Consider the following 19,377-nt stretch of genomic DNA (forward strand, 5'->3'; position numbering starts at 1 on the left):
TGCTGCTGCTCAATGCCAATAGTGTTGCTTGCAGGGTTCTGATGGACAGCCAGATCTGCACGTTCTACTCGTGTTCTACTCAGATCTACGCCCTTGAAGATCACAAAAACGTCAAAGATGGGGTTTATGTTTTTGGTGAATGTGAGGGTTTGAGAGTTTGAAGATGATAGAAGGAGGTAATTTGAGCATTTAGTGTAATATTTTAATGGAATCAATAAAAGTTTAACGTTTAGATATTTTCGTTAACCAAAATCTATATTTTACGGTAAGGTGAATTGCATTTTTTAATGAGTAGTTTTGTTATTGTTTTGAACCTTTGTGGTTAGATACCGTAGCTTTTCCTTATTAGAATTCTGATAAAATAGCCGATTTCTTACTAGAGTTTAATTCCTAGTTGTAATTCGTCAAATATAGTACTGGTTATGTACTTATGTTACATTTAAAAATTGTGCCAAAGGAAAGCGGGACACAAAAGTAATCAAATTTTAAGCTATTAAGATTGGTCTGGTAGTGAGGAATCTAATAATATATAGTAAGCAATTAGTTTGGATAGTTTGTATAATTGCCAAAAAAATTTGAATTTTCTTCTTAAAAAAATGCATAATTTGAGTTTGTTTTATTTTTTTTTTAAAAAAAAGTTATACTTGTATATACTCATTTAGGACGACAAGGAGTCTAGCTTTCCTTAAAGGTGTTGCTGCTCCCGTTCAGTGATGTAAAACCAAATGCAAATGCAAAGTATACTATCGTACTAATCTCTTTTAAGGAAATAAAGCTCCTCTCCCTAAACAACAAAAAAAAAAAAATGTTATTTAGTCAAATCCAAATATTCAACTACAAATATGGTTGGCAAATAATTGGTAAAAGTCTGTAGCTTAGATTATTAGCCTCTTGTATGATTTTGCATACAGTGTGAATTGAGAAGAAGAAAATAAATTGATTTTCATCATTTTTTTTCTCTTAATGTTGTCAAGTGTGATATTTTATTATATAATAGTTTTTATATATTTTTAAATTCTACTTAAAAGCGTGTATTTTTGGTGACTACTTAAAAGAGTGTATGGTAAGAGATTATATTTTATAAACTTAATTGGAAAACAATTTGAGAGTATCGATTTTTGAAAAAAAAAAAAAAGAAATAAAAGAAAGGAAAAGCAACAACAATGGGTTGGTTGTGTCCTCATTCCATTATTGAGTACTCACATAAAATCAATACACCACAATGACCTAACAATTAGTTGTATTTTCACTATTTTGAGAATTGGTGAAAACAAATGCTTAAAGAAAAAAGCAGCATTCACGCTTTCGAACATTTACCCACTTTTCAACAATTTGATTTGGTATTAGTATAAGTATCAATGGAACTCAAGAAGTCTTCATTAAATCATTAAGTCAAATTAAATGGAAACCAGACTTTTTTCTACCTAACTACCGACCACAGAGCAGTCATTGACTCATTGGATACTTTTTTTTATTTATTTTTGATTGTCTCCCAACTTAATAGATTAAGAATTAATGACCACGAGAGCTTTTTTATTGTAGTGTTACTCCCCACAAGCTCCACGCATTTCTAGGCCTTGTACACACTGCCTGTCACACTATGAGAGTAGGTCATGCCCGAAGTCGTTACCTTAATCGTAAGGAGGGAGATGCCGAAGGCAGGATTAGTGATTGGAGTAAAGTAATAAGATATCCGTACTGAAAGATGCGGCTGGATCACCTCCTTTTTAGGGAGAGCTAATGTTTGTTGCCTAGTTCTGTTTGACACGACTTCACACCCTAAAAGAAGCGAGTAACGTCTGAGTTAAATTTAGGGATGGAAGTTTTCTTTTGTTTCTCGGAGGTGAAATAAGACTAAGCTCATGAGCTTATTATTTTAGGTCGGAACAAGTTGATAGGATCTCTTTCTTTTTTTTTTCTTGCCCCATGTTGCCATACGAGAGCGAAAAGAAAAAGAAAAAGAAGGATGGGATTTTTCTTGCTTTTGGCATAACAGGCTATTAGCTCAGTGGCAGAATGCGTCCCTGATAATTCTATCGTTGTGTCTGGACTGTGAGGGCTCTCAATCACATGGATAATTCAATGTACTCATCGGCGCTTGATCCTGAGATGTGGAACATCCAAGGCATATTAGCATAGCATACTTCTCCTGTTCAAACCAGGATTTGAAACCAAACTTCTCCTCAGGGGGATAGATAGGACGATTCAGGTGAGATCTAATGTAGATCTAACTTTCTACGTACTCACTCATGGGTTCTGGGCTGTCCGGGGGAACCACCACGACTCCTCTTGATACGAGCACTGGTGAACAAATTGAGAACTGTCATATGCCAATTGATCCAATTACAAGAGCAAAAACTAAGAGAAACCAAAACAATGGTTAACTATTATGAAAAACCAAACGTCTTACTATTTACAAATTGCATTGAAGACTCTCGTTAGTCAAGTTGAATCAAATAGACATCACTTTATTAGTATTTATTTTAAGACTTATTTTATGTTTATTTTATGTTTATTTTATTTTGTTTATTTTAGGCCTAATTGTGATTTGACCCATTTTTATTTTAGTAAATTTATGAGTTGGAGTTTTAAACCTAAGAGGTATAAAAATCTCTACCTTGTAACCATTTTTTTTTTGATGAATGAAAATCTTTTTGAATTTCTTTTAGAAACTTTGGTATGAACAGGAGAGATAGAATGATTTTCTTAACTGTTACATTATGAAATCAAATTAAGGTAGATGAGTCATTTTCTTTGATTTTCATCTTATCTTAGGTTCTGTTCCGTATCTCCTCTCTTCTCGAGAATTCATACATCCCTTATCAGTATATGGACAGCTATCTCTCGAGCACAGGTTTAGGTTCGGCCTCAATGAAAAAAGAAAAACTAAGCACCTAACAACGTATCTTCACAGACCAAAAACTATGAGATCGCCCTTTTCATTTTGAGGTGATGGCGGGATCATACCATTCGAGCTTTTTCTTCCATACTTTTTCGGGGTTCTGAAAAAAATTTCAATAGAATTTTCCTAATCTTCCCTTCCCAAAAGGAAGAACTTTAATTTTTTTTTATACTTTCCGTAAAAATCAAGAGATTGAATCTAGCTATAAGAAGAAGAATGCTTGACTAATAAATAACTCATTTCTTGGTCTTCGACCCCTCAGTCACTACAAACACCCCCGATCAGTACAATGGAATGTGTCTATTTATCTATCTCTTGACTCGAAATGAAAACAAGTTTGAAAAAGGATCTTAAAGTGTCTAAGGTGAGACCAAGAGGGTCTCTTAGTGCCTTCTTTTTTCTTCTCATCAGAATCTTTTCACAAAAATTTGCCAAGGTAAGGAAAAAGGGAGAGCAAGCACACTTGGAGAGCACAGTCCCGCGGATAGTTATATGCTGTGTTTGAGAATGATGAATCGCTCTTGAAAAGGAATCTATTGGTTCTTTCCCAATTGGTTGGATTGGACCATAGGTGCGATGATTTACTTTACGGACAAGGTCTCTGGTTTAAGTCCAGGATGACCCAGCTGCACCAAGAAAAAGAATAGAAGACTTCCTTCATGCATGTTCCACTTGGCTCGGGGGGATATAACTCAGTTGGTAGAGCTCTGCTCTTGCAATTGGATCATTGCTATTATTAGTTGGATGTCTAATTGTCCAAGTGGTAATGATAGTTTCTTGTACCTGAACCGGTGGCTCACTTTTTCTAAGTAATGGAAAAGAGGACCGAAACATGCCACTAAAAGACTCTACTGAGACAAAGATGGGTTGTCAAGAACGTAGAGGAAGTACGATAGGTAGTTGGTCAGATCTAATAGGGATTGTAAATGGACGGTAGTTGGAGATGGCAACTCTCCTACCTCTGATCTTGGGGGAGAGGATCAAGTTGGCCCTTGCGAATAGCTTGATGCACTATCTCCCTTCAGTCCTTTGAATGAAATGCGGCAAAAGGAAATAAAATCCATGGATTGGCCCCATCGTCTCCACCCTATAGAAACAATGATATCATCCCAACGATATCTTCGGCATCCAAAGGGTTGCAGACCGACCATAGAAACCCTATTCAAAAAGCGAAGCACATCATCTATCTGCTCTTAAGTTAGGCAGTAAGGGTCGAAGCATGGCAATCACTCATTCTTAAAATCATAATTCTTAAGACCAAAGAGTCGAGCGGAAAGGGGGATCTCCATTCCCGGTTCTCTTATAGTTGGATCCTCTGGAACCACAATAATCTTTAGTTAGAAGGGGATTCCAACTCAGCACCTTTTGAGATTTTGAGAAGAGTTGCTCTTTGGAAAGCACAATACAATAAAAGTTGTAAGCTATGTTTGAGAGAGAGTTATTGTCTATCGTTGGCCTCTATAATAGAATCAGTCAGGGCCTGAGAGGCGATGGTTTACCCTGTGGTAGATGTCAGTGGTTCGAGTCTGCTTATCTCCAACTCGTGAACTTAATCGATACAAAGTTATGCTATATGATAACACCCAATTTTTCTGATTTGGCAGCATGATCTGTGCTATGATTTATTATTCATGGACGTTGATAAGATCTGTTTATCTAACAACACTTTAGGATGGCATAACCTTCAACTTACGGGCGAGGGTCAAACGAGATTGAAAATAAGCGTAGATCCGGAGATTACTGAATAGGTCAACCTTTCGAATTGCAGATGAATCCATGGGCAGGCAAGAGACAGCCTGGCCAACTAAAACATCTTAGTAGCCAAAGAAAAAGAAAGCAAAAGTGACTCCCGTAATAGTGGCAAGCACAATGGAAGCAGCCTAAATCTTGAAAACGAGGTTGTGAGAGAGCTATACAAGCATTGTACTGGGCGAAGCGGTGGAGTGTTGCACCCTAGATGGAGAAGGTCCAGTAGCCGAAAGCATCAGTAGCTTACGCTCTGACCCGAGTAGCATGGGGCACGTGGAATCCCATGTGAATTAGCAATGACCACCTTGCAAAGCTAAATACTCATGGGTGATCGATAGTGAAGTAGTACCATGAATAAAGGGTGAAAAGAACTCCATCGATGAGTGAAATAGAACATGAAACCTTAAACTCCCAAGCAGTTGGAGAATCCCAGCCCGGGGATCTAACCGCGTGCCTGTTGAAGAATGAGTTGGCAACTCATAGACAGTGGCTTAGTTAAGGGAAACCATTGGAGCTGTAGCAAAAGCGAGTCTTCATAGAGCAATTGTCATTTCTTATAGACTCGAGCTTGAGTGATTTATCTATGACCAGGATGAATCTTGGGTGAAACTAAGTGGAGCTCTGCACCAACTAATGTTGAAGAATCAGTGAATGAGTTGTGGTTAGGGGTGAAATGTCATTCGAACCCAGAGCGAGCTGGTTCTCCCCGAAATGCGTTGAGGCTCAGCAGTTGACTGGAGATCTAGGGGTAAAGCACTGTTTCGATGCAAGCCATGAGAGCAGTACCAAATTGAGGCAAACTCTAAATACTAAATATGATTAAAAATATCATTAATTTGAAAATGAGTGATAAAATTAAATTGAATTGATATAGTTTATTGAATGAAAGTCTTATTCATTATCACTATATATATAATCATTATCACATAATATCAAGGTTCTGAAAACTAGACGATCATCGAATCGCTCTAATCATTGTTTTACTGGTCTAACCGGTCTAACCATGGTTCAATCAGAAAAGCCATTTTAGAATAAAATAATAAATCATGTGATGCATACCCACATAGCCAAAATCATCATCACTACCCAGGCCTGCTAAGTTGTGAGGAATGAAACTTTTTTGAATTCAAATAAGACACTTTAAAGCTTAAGGACCAAAACAAGATTCTACCCAAACGTAAAGGACGAATTTAATACTTAACCCTAATACTTTATTCTAATCTTATATTTCAATTATGTTATGAATAATAACCAATAATCTGAATCGTTTTCCACTTCTCAAATACACAACCGGATGTAAGGGGAGATTTTGCATTATAAAATTATCTTCTCACATATACATTGAAAATTTCTCCTAGTTCAATTGCATTTTCGTGTACAATATTATCAAGTTTGCAAACAAATGACTGTATCTAGCCATCAAAAATTGTGAACTTCAATTCCATGACATGCAGGTTCATTAGAAAGTAAAGTAATAAGTGAAGTAAGACTAAACCCGAAGTTGTCCTCAAGACAATTCTTCTTTATCTACATTGCAGCACAAGAATTGCACAAGAAACTCTATCGTCACACCTCAGCCAGTGTACGTGTTCCCACCAGCCGGGCCTCTGAAATCCCTGTTTGGAATGTCTCTAGGCTGGTAGTCCCTGTTGGAAGCATTGTTCGACCATCCTGCATTTGGTGGAACCCCGCCCATGTTCTGGTTTGGTGGAACCCCACCCATGTTCTGGTTTGGAGGCACTCCTCCTCCCATGTTGCCGCCATAGTTATTCTGTGGCACACCTCCCATTTGACCATAACCACTGTTTGGAGGAGCAGCCCCTGTGTTAGGAGGTGGGTTGCGGGGAGGGTAGGCACCCGGTGCATTCTGTGGTTGGTATCCGCCAGCATTTTGAGCTGCATATCCACCTGCATTTTGAGGTGCATATCCACCTGGCCCGCCACGAGGAGCATATCCACCTTGGTTGTTGGGAGTGTATCCACCTGGGCCACCAGGAGGAGCATATCCACCTGGGCCGCCAGGAGGAGCATATCCGCCTTGGTTGTTGGGAGGGTATGCACCTGGGTTGTTGGGTGGTGCACCACTCATGTTAGGACCAGCACCAGCACCAGCACCAGCACCAGCACCAGCACCAGCACCAGGATTTGGCATGGGAGGCCTACCCTGCATGTCTCGGTTCACCACATTTTCCCTCCTCCTATCAAAGTTTCTTGACCTGTCAGCATTTCGAGGCCTGTCATTGCGCCTGTTCCTTTCATTTGCTCGGGCATTGTTTCTAACCCACTCCTCGTGATACTTGGGATCATATGGTACAGCTTGTCCATCGATGAAGGGTTCACCTGGTGATGGAACCACAAAAATCCATAATGCATTAGCCAATAGCCAACACCATAAAAATTAGGCATCATGACATACCATGTTATAAAGCCTAAGAATTGTTTAACTTGATTTCCAGTTGGGGAAGTACAAGAATTAAGAGAAAGAAACATAACAAGTGCACACGAGTATATACACAAATAAACATGAGCAAGGTGACAAAACAAGGAACCTTACCTCCATAATCTTTTTCCTTGACATTCAAATACGAGTCAGGAAGTACCCAACGAACTCTAGGCAACTCTGCAAATTTCAACCAAGAAAACAAAAATCAAAACCTATTAGCAAAGACAACATAAATAGAAACCAAAGAAAGAGAGTTGGGAAGCATATTTATTAACCTTTGATTTTGTATGAAAGTTCTTCGGATACAAGTGCCCCAAACGCAAAGTAGTGCCTAGTTGAAACCGAATATATCTTCATCCTTGCTTCTTCTTCACTACACCCCAAGAAAATAAAAATTAAAAAGATACCAAATGATCAGAGCTAAGAACGCAAAACCATTTTATACAACCATTACAATAATAATCATAAGAATCCTCATCTCAAATAGCAACAGACACACAGTTCCAAACTTTAACAGACACAAATAGAACCACAAAAAATGAAACTTAATAAACATTTAGGTTTCTGATTATCACCTTCCAATGACTTGAGCCAGGGTTTTGATGTAGGAATCAATGATCTCATCGCGGGTTGGGTCTCCTTCAGGCTTCTCCATGACGACGAGCCAGTGCTCGAAGTCGCAACCATCGAGGAGGATAGTTTCCTTCGGTGGACGGTTGGACCAGTTGGGGTTAGGGTCGGTAAGCGAGGAGGTGGAGGCGCGGGTGGAGAAGAGGGCGGAAGAGGAACGAGGAGGGAGGAAGAGGCTGCGGAGGGTGGGGTAGGCGACGGAGGCGAGAGGGCGGAGGCGGCGGAGGAACGAAGCAGAAGCGAGGGAGGTGGAGGTGGAGGTGGAGGAAGAGAGTGAGCGAGAGATGAAAGGGGTTAGGGTTAGGGATTTGGGGATGATTCGAGAGAAGATCTGAGTCGCCATAGTTTCGAGGAAGAAGAAGAAGAAAAAAGTTCAGAGCTCAGAAATGAGTGAGAGAGTTTAGGAATGGGGTTTAGGGTTTTGTTGATAGAAGGTGAGGAAGGAGTGAGGGGACTGGGTTTGTTGTTGTTCCAGAATAGTTATTAGAGATAGAGACCGAGAAATTAAGATTTATATCATCTTTGTTGATTTAAAGATTGGTACTAAAATTTTTGTCTCTCTCTTTTAAATTTTAGTATTTTAATACTTCCAAAAAGTGAGGATATAGGAGACTAAAATTTGTAGAGATGGAGGCTGAAACTTTAATAATATTTTATACCTAAAATACCTTTATTTCAATTAATTAATTCCAATTTTAACCTTTTGTACAAATTAAATTAGAGTTTCATTCTTGTTTTAATTTCTGTCTCCTATTTTATACCAAATAGAATACTGAAATTTATTTCAATATCTGTCTCTTAGTCTCTCTCAGTCTCAATCTTTCCGTCTCTGTCTCTCCACCAAACGCTACTTTGTGCAGTGGCGGAGCTTGAAACAAGATTTTGAGGGCAAAAATTTATAAAAATAATTATTCTTTAAGTTTGTTATTAATAAGATATTAAATAAATAATTCTATATGATAGATGATAATTGTCAAAATGATTTTAATATGGATCCCATTTAAGATAAATTCATCTAACCTCATCTCTCTGGTTTGGGTGATATTGCCAAATTTGAAGCCGTTTTCCAGGGTCTTATTCTAAAGAATTAAGGTCAAACTCATCGGATGCAACTCTTTGAATTTTTTAAAGTTGTATCTCATTTTCTTCGTGATTCATTAAAGTAGAAGAACTATTTACAGGTGTTGATATTATATAAGTTATATGTTCTCCTTCTTAAATATTAGTCTTCCTCTTAAAAAATGCATCAATTTTTTTATTTTCATCATTATTTATTTTGTTAGATTTTTTTTTATTCTTATCTCTTTTTTGTTAGATAATTTTTTATATTTGATTTGATTATTAGATGATTTTTTTTATTCTTATTTTTTTTGTTAGATAATTTTTTTGATATAATTTGATTTTATCTTTTAATTTTAATGTATTATGAAGCCAACAAATACCCACTTTAAAACTAAAAATTATTATGCAATAAAAATATGAAATAGGAATTGAATCTAGATACTCTAAATTATAGTAAACTATTTGAGTTAACTCAACTACTCTTTATTGTTTAAAGAACTACTATTAATTTTTTTATAAAAAATTTGGGGGATGGCTCCATTATCTTAATAAAGCTCGGCCTCTGACTTTGTGTCTTTTAACAAAATTGCATGTGAAATATAAAATATCTATATGCTACCCTTTTGGAATATATGTTATTTTCCAACATTTTTCTTTTTCATTTTTGTGTATTTAATATCACGATTTTTTTTAAAAATATTGGGCCAATTTTAGTATATTTGCTGAAAATGACCCATTTAATGTGTAATCAGATTTTATAGAAAACAAAAATGGAAGTGCCGAAATTGCCAAGTTCAGTTATCAAGCCCAAATGAACGAGGTGAATTGCGACTTCCCCAAAAAATCTGAGGGCAGCGTTGGAGATAGAGACTCAATTTCAATAACATTTTTGAAACTTGAATAGAAAATGGAGGGAACGCGTGGGTAGTCCGAAGGGCAAATTGATGGAGAGAGGACAAATGTCCACAATATAGCTAGTCAGGAGAGGGGATGCATGGCTGATTGGATAGATTGCTTTGTCTCTTTCTTCATAGGTTCACCCAACAAAGTAATTGAAAATTGGATGGCAAGTAATAAAGTCATTTTCATTTCTTTAGTTACTGAAAAAATTTTACAAAGAAGGAGGAAGAGTTTTATGGATGGTTTTAAGAAAAGCTTCTTTGGAGTAGTGTAAAATTTTAAATTTAAAATATTAAAATAATTCTGGTGTTTGGTGATTTCACTAAATTTGAAGAATATATTATTCAATTTTTAGATCATTCTATATATGTAAATTAATTTATTTAATATTAATTTTAATTAATGTTAGTGTTGACTGTATTAGTTAATATTATTTAGAGATTGTTAATATATTAGAATTTGTTAGTGTAGTTTAAAAATTTAGTTTAGTTAAGATATTAGTAAAATACTTCATCGCACTAATTTTTAAATGTTTGAATATATAGAGTAAATTTTTTTAAAAAATATTTTGAATTAATATAAAGTTGACATAATTAGTTAAAATTTAGATTTTGTACTTAAATTTATTTGTAATATATTAAGGTATAATAGAAATAATACGTGATTAATAAGAGTGGAATATCAAAAGTTTTAATTAATATTTAAAAAAAAATTATTACTAACGATAATAATATATGTTCGAACTTAGGTAGCGTTTGTTTTGAGGTACTGAGATAGAGACTGAGAGACTGAGACTCAGTATCGTGTTTGTTAGTTCAGAGACTGGTACTAAAATTTCTGTCTCTGTCTCTAAAATTTCAGTATTTCAGTACCTCCAAAAAGTAGGGACACAGGGGACTGAAACTTTTAGAGATAGAGACTGAAATTTTAGTAACATTTTATACCTAAAATACTTTCATTTCAATTAATTATTTCCAATTTTAACCTTTGTGCAAATTAAATTAGAGTTTCATTCTTGTTTCAATTCCTGTCTCCCATTTTGCACCAAACAGAATACTGAGATTTATTTCAATCTCTGTCTCTTAGTCTCTGTCTCTTAGTCTCAGTCTTTCCGTCTCTGTCTCTCCACCAAACGCTACCTTAGTGTATAATTCGATGGCAAACTCTTTGTCATCGCCTTTTGTGACATATTGAAAATATTTTTTGTATTATTGTTTTACCATTGACATACTTTATCTCGAATGGTATGAATTTTTTAATATTATTACAGAATATTTGTAAAGAATACTAGTCACTCTTTTCAATATCTGAGAATCTATTATTTTACAAATTAGACTTTTAGTTCTTCAAATAATATAGTAAAAGAAACAAAAATATTATATAGATTCTCGCACATAAATATTACATTTTCAAATGTTTGAAATAAAATTTGATTATTATAATATATTCTCAAACTAACCCTATCACTTATTTTTCTTTTTCAATATTTTTCTAAATTATAACCAACCGTAATAAATTCACAAAAAATAAAAACAAAAACAGAGAAAAAATAGAGTAGGAAAAGTAACAAGATAAACGCAAAACCTTGGTCCAGCCCTTATTAGCAGCTATTGTTCAAATTTTTTTGGCTTGAACAAATCGCTCCCAACATACACAGAGTCGCCCTTCTATTGCTCATGTTGCCTCCACCATCCCTCAAGTCGCTCCTACCATCTTCTTTAAAAAAAATTTCTGCAGTAATCATCCCCTCTTTCTAGTTTTTTTTTTTTTTGTCTTCTTCCGGCTCCATATAAGTCAGCAACGATTTTTGTTGCTTTCCAATATTCGAATAATAAACAAGTCTGCATCATAATAGGGATAATACCAATTGCAGTTTAATATTATAAAAAGGAAAATGCTAGGTAAACAATGACCTTTTTGAACAATATGAACAACGGGCCCTAAAAATTAGCCCAATTAGATTACTAACACAGTATACCCGTATACACCCCCTCCCAAATCCAAATTTTAATCATCTTAATTACTAACATCATAATCATCCCACCCACTCCCACCTTCTTTGACCAGTAAAAACTTTTCTCCTTCCCCACTATTCAAACGGCATTCAAGAAGTAGTAGCCTTTCCCTATATTGAAACGGCATTGACAAAGGAGGACCTTCCCACATCTGGCGCTTCTTCTCTGCATCTCGTCGTCCATCCTGCCCCTCGCCAAACCGACCATCCCCGGGGCGCCTCCATTGTGAAGACGAGTAGCAGCAGGCGAATCCCCCTGTTGCCGTCGCGTGGAAGTCACCCAGCCCCCACCCGCGTTGTCTTTTAACGGTCATCTCCCAAGGTTGAAGTCCCTGCATGTCCGCGCCGCTTGGAGTCTTCCTCGGACAAAACCAGAGCAACCGTGGTGCGTGTTTGCTTTCCCCTATTGAAGGTCAATCCCCCGATAGCCGTTTCTTCAAGGTTTAGATGTTCATAGTAATGTTTATGTTATGGTTGCATAGAAGGGTTTTGCTGCTCGTGGGAATTGCTGGGCCTGTTTGACTTCTTCAAGTGTTTATTAACATAAGGAAACTGAAAAGAATAATGATCCGTACCTGTTGTTGAGGATCCGGTTTTTCGCGTCTTGTTTTTTAATGGTTGACTGTATTTAGGTTTGTTTTGTCTCCGGATATTAGTAAGTTAGCAATTGGTGTGAAGCACGTGCTTAAAATTTGTTGCTTTGTGAGTTGTTTAATCACTCTAAGTTGGATGGTCATTTCTATACATGAATGGATGGTTGAATTTTTTGCACAGTTGTTTGAAATTTGGTTGACGATGTTAACTTTTTTTTTCCTTCCAATACCTAACCTAAAAGGGTGTCACATTTGAATAACTGTTCAATTCTCTGATTATGCATATTTGATTTTGAAGAGGTAGGTTTGAATTGGTATCCTGTTTGTTTATTTAAGGAAAAAATTGTAAGTATAATTTGGAATCAATGTACATTTTTCTAGTCTTAGCTGAAAGTGTATTTTACTTTTTTTTTCTCACATGTCTACTTGCATTTGATGCATTTGATTGGATAGGATCTAAATGAAAGTAGTTTTGGCATTGAGTTTGACCATGTAAAGACTCTATTTACATGTTGATCAGCGTATTTGACTACCATCGCAATCAATATTTGGGAACATTCTAAATAAACCACATTTAGACTTTAAAAACAGTGAGTAAGTTAGTATGAATAGTCCTTTTGACACACCAGATCGAAATAAATAGTGCGTTACCTTGAATTTGCAAGTTAATTGGTCCGTTTGATTTTTTTAATACTTGCAGCGGAAAAATTATACTAGATGAATGTTTAAAGTTGAGCATTGTGACATGATCTACAGCATTTAGGAAGCAATTGTTACTAATCTCTAGAGCCTATCAAATTGATTATATTATGACTTGTTTTGGTAACTTTCTTAACCAGAAGTTCAATTTTGACTATTACGCTTCCAAGAACCTTGTTTTACTTGATTTTCTGTTATCTGCCTGGGTACTCATACTGCGCACGACTTTGGGTGTTCTGCTGCTTCATGGATGCTTGGATTAAAGCGAACTATATGAAATTTGATGGAGTTTGGGCTTGATATTTTAGAATTCTTTTCTTTATCTGTTTTTAGTTCATGTGATTGACTTTTAATTTCTATGAATTACGGATGTTCAATTTTGTAAGAAATGATGAATGCAAAAAAGAGATGGCTTTTAGTGGTGGCTTCACTAGATATGAGTTAAATTGGTTGTAAATACTATAGTTGCATAATGTTTGATGTCTACATATTTATGATATTATTATTTTCGATCATGGATGTTGTAAAGACTCGTGTTAAACTTTTAAAAATAATACATAGTTATATAGAAATAATATTTTTTATGCGTATGAAATTTTCTAAATAATGCGAGCGGACTATTATACTACATGAATGTCAAAAATTTACGGTTTTAAAATGATCTAAATCATTTATGAAGCAATTTTTAGTGTTAATAATTTCTAGTGCCTATTAAGCAATTTTTATTAGGAATTGTATTGGTTCATTTTGTAATCGGAAGGCCATTTTTTACTCATTCCTTTCTACAGAGCCTGTTAAGCCCGATTTTTGGTTCTTTGCCTATTTACTTGTATTGCGCATGGCATTCTGTTGTTCTGCCGTTGATTTCCAATTTTTTTTTTAAATTACAACATAGTTAGTAATATCACATGGTGCACGAATGCTTAGATTAAAGCGAATTGTATGAAATTTGTTGCAGTTTGGTGATTGATTTATTTGATTTATTTTGTATATCTATGTGTGGTTCATGTGATTGACTTTGAACTCTATACACTATGGATGTTCAATTTCGTAAGAAAACATCATACCTAAATGGAAAAGTATTTTTCTGGTGGCTAACCTACATATGTATTAATATGGGAGTCATTACTATGGCAGCTTAATTGTTGATGGCAACATATTTATTTGTTAATCCTTCTAGAAATATGGGAGTCATTACATGGCAGCTTATGGTTGAATGTTTCCTGACAGGCAAGAACCTGCTCTGAGTTTCAGTTGCTGAATAGCATTTAAATAGAGAAAAAGGTTATCAGTGTTTTGTTATTACGAAGTATTGATTCCTATTATTTCTAATAACTTGTATTGTGTTTCTTAATAGAAATTAGTGGAGACGCGATGTTCTCGATGCTACATCAACGGGATGATTAACCACTTGCAAGAAATTAATACTGATGCGAAGCTAGCTGAGATTGACGCTGTTGGGTTTGGCTTTGTGAAGAAGATTCCTCACTGGGCAGTGAAGTAGAAGATAATGATTCAACTAGCCAGGGCTTATGATGTGGAGACAGACACACTTATAGTGGATGTCAGGAACATCCGAATTAATGCTGAGTTAATAGGGAGGGCGTTAGGGATACCCTATAGTGGTAAGCTCCTTATTTTTACTTGTGAATTTGTTGTCATATATGGTTCGGTGGGTTTTGCTCTTAGCTATCGTTAAATTTATTCTATTTGCTTGTTTCACTCTGAAATGTAGGTGTTGACATTCCAAAAATAGAAAAAAAAAAAAAAAAGAATCCGGCTCACCGGGAAATCAAAGAGTAATTTAAAAAGAAGACAACCACTAAGCTACGCGACTTTGTCTATGCCTACCCTATGGACACAGAAGCGGATATGATGAATTTTAGAAGGTACTTCATATTGGTGGTCTTAAAGATGTTCCTCTGTCCAACCAGTCAACAAACCATTTTTCCATGGCACATACCTTCAATTCTTGATGTCTCAGATCCCAGCAAATTTAACTGGGCACAGAAGACATTCAAGAGGCTGGGGAAAGCGATTGAAACACACCAAAATAAGAAGCTTGAAACTTGTGGCTGCTGCATGTTTGCCCTGATGGTAAGTTTAATTGTTCAATTACTTATTTAGCCTACTTGTGGTTATGTTGAACGAAGTAACCGATCAATCTTTCCATCCAGCTCTTGTACTTTCAGCGGCTAAGGCATGGTCCACTAGAGCGCTGTCGAGAACCAGAGCCATGGTTGACTACATGGACTGCATCAGAACTTGAAAAAAAGGCAACCAATGTCATTGATGAGGTACTAAGATGGATGATATATTCTCTGTTATATTATAATCCAACTAAAACAGTCAAAATTTTCTAGTATGGAATTTCGGATGATTGTTTCGTAACCTCAGTTGACCCTTTGATGTTACGGTCCTATAGAAAAGAGGGCAAAAGTTCGTGAGGAACCAAAATTTCGAACCAGGAAGAAGGGTGCAGAATACGCCTTTAAAAAAAAGAGCGGAAAGAGAGAATGCAGGACTAGAGCGGTTCATAAGGTAATGTGTCTGTTGAAATGCAAAGTACGTGCGACATTAATGTGTACATTCAGCGAGAATTTCAACAGATACATTACCTTCTGAACTGCTCTAGTCCTGCATTCTCTCTTTCCGCTCTTTTTTTTAGAGGCGGATTCTACTCCCTTTTTCCTGGTTCGAAATTTGGCTCCTCACGAACTTTTGCCCTCTTTCCAATGGGACCCTAACATCAAAGGGTCAACTGAGGTTACGAAACAATCATCCGAAATCCCGGAATAGAAAATTCTGACTGTTTCAGTTGGATTAGAATATAACAGAGAACATATCATCCATCTTAGTACCTAATCAATGGCATTGGTTGCCTTTTTTTCAAGTTCTGATGCAGTCCATGCAGTCAACCATGGCTTTGGTTCTCGACAACGCTCTAGTGAATCATGCCTTAGCCGCTGAAAGTACAAGAGCTGGATGGAAAGATTGAACGGTTACTTCGTTCAGCATAACCGCAAGTAGGCTAAATAAGTAATTGAACAATTAAACTTACCATCAGGGCAAACATGTAGCCGCCACAAGTTTCAAGCTTCTTATTTTGGTGTGTTTCAATCGCTTTCCCCAGCCACTTGAATGTCTTATGTGCCCAGTTAAATTTGCTGCGATCTGAGACATCAAGAATTGGAGGTATGTGCCATGGAGAAATGGTTTGTTGGCTGGTTGGACAAAGGAACATCTTTAAGACCACCAATATGAAGTACCTTCTAAAATTCATCCTATCCGCTTCTGTGTCCATAGGGCAGGCATAAACGAAGTCGCACAGCTGAGTGGTTGTCTTCTTTTTAAATTACTCTTTGATTTCCCGGTGAGCCGGATTCTTTTTTTCTATTTTTGGAATGTCAACACCTACATTTCAGAGTGAAACAAGCAAATAGAATAAATTTAACGATAGCTAAGAGCAAAACCCACCGAACCATATACGACAACAAATTCACAAGTAAAAATAAGGAGCTTACCACTGGAGGGTATCCCTAACGCCCTCCATATTAACTCAGTATTAACTCGGATTTTCCTGACATCCACTATAAGTGTGTCTGTCTCCACATCATAAACCCTGGCCAGTTGAATTATTATCTTCTGCTTCACTGCCCAGTGAGAAATCTTCTTTACAAAGCCAAACCCAATAGTGTCAGTCTCAGCTAGCTTCGCATCGGCATTAATTTCTTGCAAGTGATTAATCATCCCGTTGATGTAGCATCGAGAACATCACGTCTCCACTAATTTCTATTAAGAAACACAATACAAGTTATTAGAAATAATAGGAATCAATACTTCGTAATAACAAAACACTGCTAACCTTTTTCTCCATTTAAATGCTATTCAGTAACTGAAACTCAGAGCAGGTTCTTGTCTGTCAGGAAACATTCAACCATAAGCTGCCATGTAATGACTCCTATATTTTTAGAAGGGTTAACAAATAAATATGTTGCCATCAACAATTAAACTGCCATAGTAATGACTCCCATATTAATACATTTGTAGGTTAGCCACTAGAAAAATACTTTTCCATTTAGGTATGATGTTTTCTTACAAAATTTAACATCCATAGTGTATAGAGTTCAAAGTCAATCACATGAACCACACATAGATATACAAAATAAATCAAATAAATCAATCACCAAACTGCAACAAATTTCATACGATTCGCTTTAATCCAAGCATCCGTGCACCATGTGATATTACTAACTATGTTGTAATTTAAAAAAAAAAACTGAAAATCAACGGCAGAACAACAGAATGCCGTGCGCAATACAAGTAAATAGGCAAAGAACCAAAAATCGGGCTTAACAGGCTTCGTAGAAAGGAATGAGTAAAAAATGGCCTTCCGATTACAAAATGAACCAATACAATTCCTAATAAAAATTGCTTAATAGGCACTAGAAATTATTAACACTGAAAATTGCTTCATAAATGATTTAGATAATTTCAAAACCGTAAATTTTTGACATTCATGTAGTATAATAGTCCGCTCGCATTATTTAGAAAATTTCACACGCATAAAAAATATTATTTCTATATAACTATGTATTATTCTTAAAAGTTTAACACGAGTCTTTACAACATTCATGATCGAAAATAATAAAGTCATAAATATGTAGACATCAAACATTATGCAACTATAGTATTTACAACCAATTTAACTCATATCTAGTTAAACCACCACTAAAAGCCATCTCTTTTTTGCATCCATCATTTCTTACAAAATTGAACATCCGTAATTCATAGAAATTAAAAGTCAATCACATGAACCAGAAACAGATAAAGAAAAGAATTTTAAAATATCAAGCCCAAACTCCATCAAATTTCATACACTTCGTTTTAATCCAATCATCTATGAACTATGTGATATTACTATCTTTGCTATAATTTCAAAAAGATAAAATAAAAATCAACAGCAGAACACCTACAATCGTGCGCAGTATGAGTACACAGGCAGATAACAAAAAAATCAAGTAAAAACAAGGTCCTTGGAGGCGTAGCAGTCAAAATTGAACTTCTGATTACGAAAGTCACCAAAACAAGTCATAATATAATCAGCTTGATAGGCTCTAGAGATTAGTAAGAATTGCTTCCTAAATGTTGTAGATCATGTCACAACGCTCAACTTTAAACATTCATCTAGTATAATTTTCCGCTGCAAGTATTAAAAAAATCAAATGGACCAATTAACTTGCAAATTCAAGGCAACGCACTATTTATTTCGATCTAGCGTGTCAAAAGGACTATTCATACTGACTTACTCACTGTTTTTAAAGTCTAAAGTTGGTTTATTTAGAATGTTCCCAAATATTGATTGCGATGGTAGGCAAATATGCTGATTAACATGTAAATAGAGTCTTTACATGACCAAACTCAATGCCAAAACTACTTTCATTTAGATCCTATCCAATCAAATGCATCAAATACAAGTAGACATGTGAGGAAAAAGTAAAATACACTTTCAGTTAAGACTAGAAAAATGTAAATTGATTCCAAATTATACTTACAATTTTTTCCTTAAATAAACAAACAGGATACCAATTCAAACATACCTCTTCAAAATCAAATATGCATAATCAGAGAATTGAACAGTTATTCAAATGTGACACCCTTTTAGGTTAGGTATTGGAAGGAAAAAAAAGTTAACATCGTCAACCAAATTTCAAACAACTGGGCAAAAAATTCAACCATCCATTCATGTATAGAAATGATCATCCAACTTAGAGTGATTAAACAACTCACAAAGCAACAAATTTTAAGCATGTGCTTCACACCAATTGCTGACTTAATAGTACTCGGAGACAAAACAAACCCAAATACAGTCAACCATTAAAAAACAAGACGCAAAAAACCGGATCCTCAACAACATGTACGGATCATTATTCTTTTCAGTTTCCTTATGTTAACAAACACTTGAAGAAGTCAAACAGGCCCAGCAATTCCCACAAGCAACAAAACCCTTCTATGCAACTATAACATAAACATTACTATGAACATCTAAACCTTGAAGAAATGGCTATCGGGGGACTGACCTTCAATAGGGGCAAGCAAACACACACCACTGTTGCTCTGGTTTTGGTTTTGTCCGAGGAAGACTCCAAGCGGCGCGGACATGCAGGGACTTCAACCTCGGGAGATGGCTGTTAAAAGACAACGCGAATGGCGGCTGGGCGACTTCCACGAGACGACGACAGGGGGTTCGCCTGCTGCTGCTCGTCTTCACAATGAAGGCGCCCTCGAGGATGGTCGATTCGGCGAGGGGCAGGATGGACGACGGGATGCAGCAGAGAAGAAGTGCCGGATGTGGGAAGGTCCTCCTTTGTCAATGCCGTTCCAA

At 36.1% G+C, this 19,377-nt stretch overlaps 1 protein-coding gene and 1 long non-coding RNA gene across 2 annotated transcripts; both read right to left on the reverse strand.

Annotated features, from left to right (window-relative positions):
* Positions 1-5,946: 5,946 nt before the first annotated feature.
* Positions 5,947-8,211, reverse strand: LOC112740954 (multiple organellar RNA editing factor 8, chloroplastic/mitochondrial). The gene is made up of 4 exons (XM_025789698.3): positions 7,670-8,211; positions 7,370-7,467; positions 7,206-7,271; positions 5,947-6,991 (listed from the first exon to the last, which is right to left on the reverse strand). Exons 1-4 carry the CDS (start codon positions 8,065-8,067, stop codon positions 6,225-6,227), a joined length of 1,329 nt encoding a protein of 442 aa, XP_025645483.1. The 5' UTR covers positions 8,068-8,211; the 3' UTR covers positions 5,947-6,224.
* Positions 8,212-14,006: 5,795 nt separating this feature from the next.
* On the reverse strand, positions 14,007-16,931 carry LOC140178797 (uncharacterized). The gene is made up of 3 exons (XR_011871724.1): positions 16,858-16,931; positions 16,517-16,784; positions 14,007-16,406 (listed from the first exon to the last, which is right to left on the reverse strand). It is a non-coding gene; the product is annotated as an uncharacterized lncRNA (long non-coding RNA).
* Between the last annotated feature and the right edge of the window lie 2,446 nt (positions 16,932-19,377).

The sequence above is a fragment of the Arachis hypogaea genome, chromosome 14 (genome assembly GCF_003086295.3).
Source record: "Arachis hypogaea cultivar Tifrunner chromosome 14, arahy.Tifrunner.gnm2.J5K5, whole genome shotgun sequence".
In the NCBI taxonomy this organism is placed as follows: Eukaryota; Viridiplantae; Streptophyta; class Magnoliopsida; order Fabales; family Fabaceae; genus Arachis; species Arachis hypogaea.

Coding starts and splice junctions, on each gene's coding strand:
- LOC112740954 (XM_025789698.3), bottom strand. CDS start 8,067: ATGGCGACTCAGATCTTCTCTCGAATCATCCCCAAATCCCTAACCCTA. Junction 7,468..7,669: donor CTGGCTCAAGTCATTGGAAG/GTGATAATCAGA, acceptor CTTGGGGTGTAG/TGAAGAAGAAGCAAGGATGA. Junction 7,272..7,369: donor ACTTTCATACAAAATCAAAG/GTTAATAAATAT, acceptor TGAAATTTGCAG/AGTTGCCTAGAGTTCGTTGG.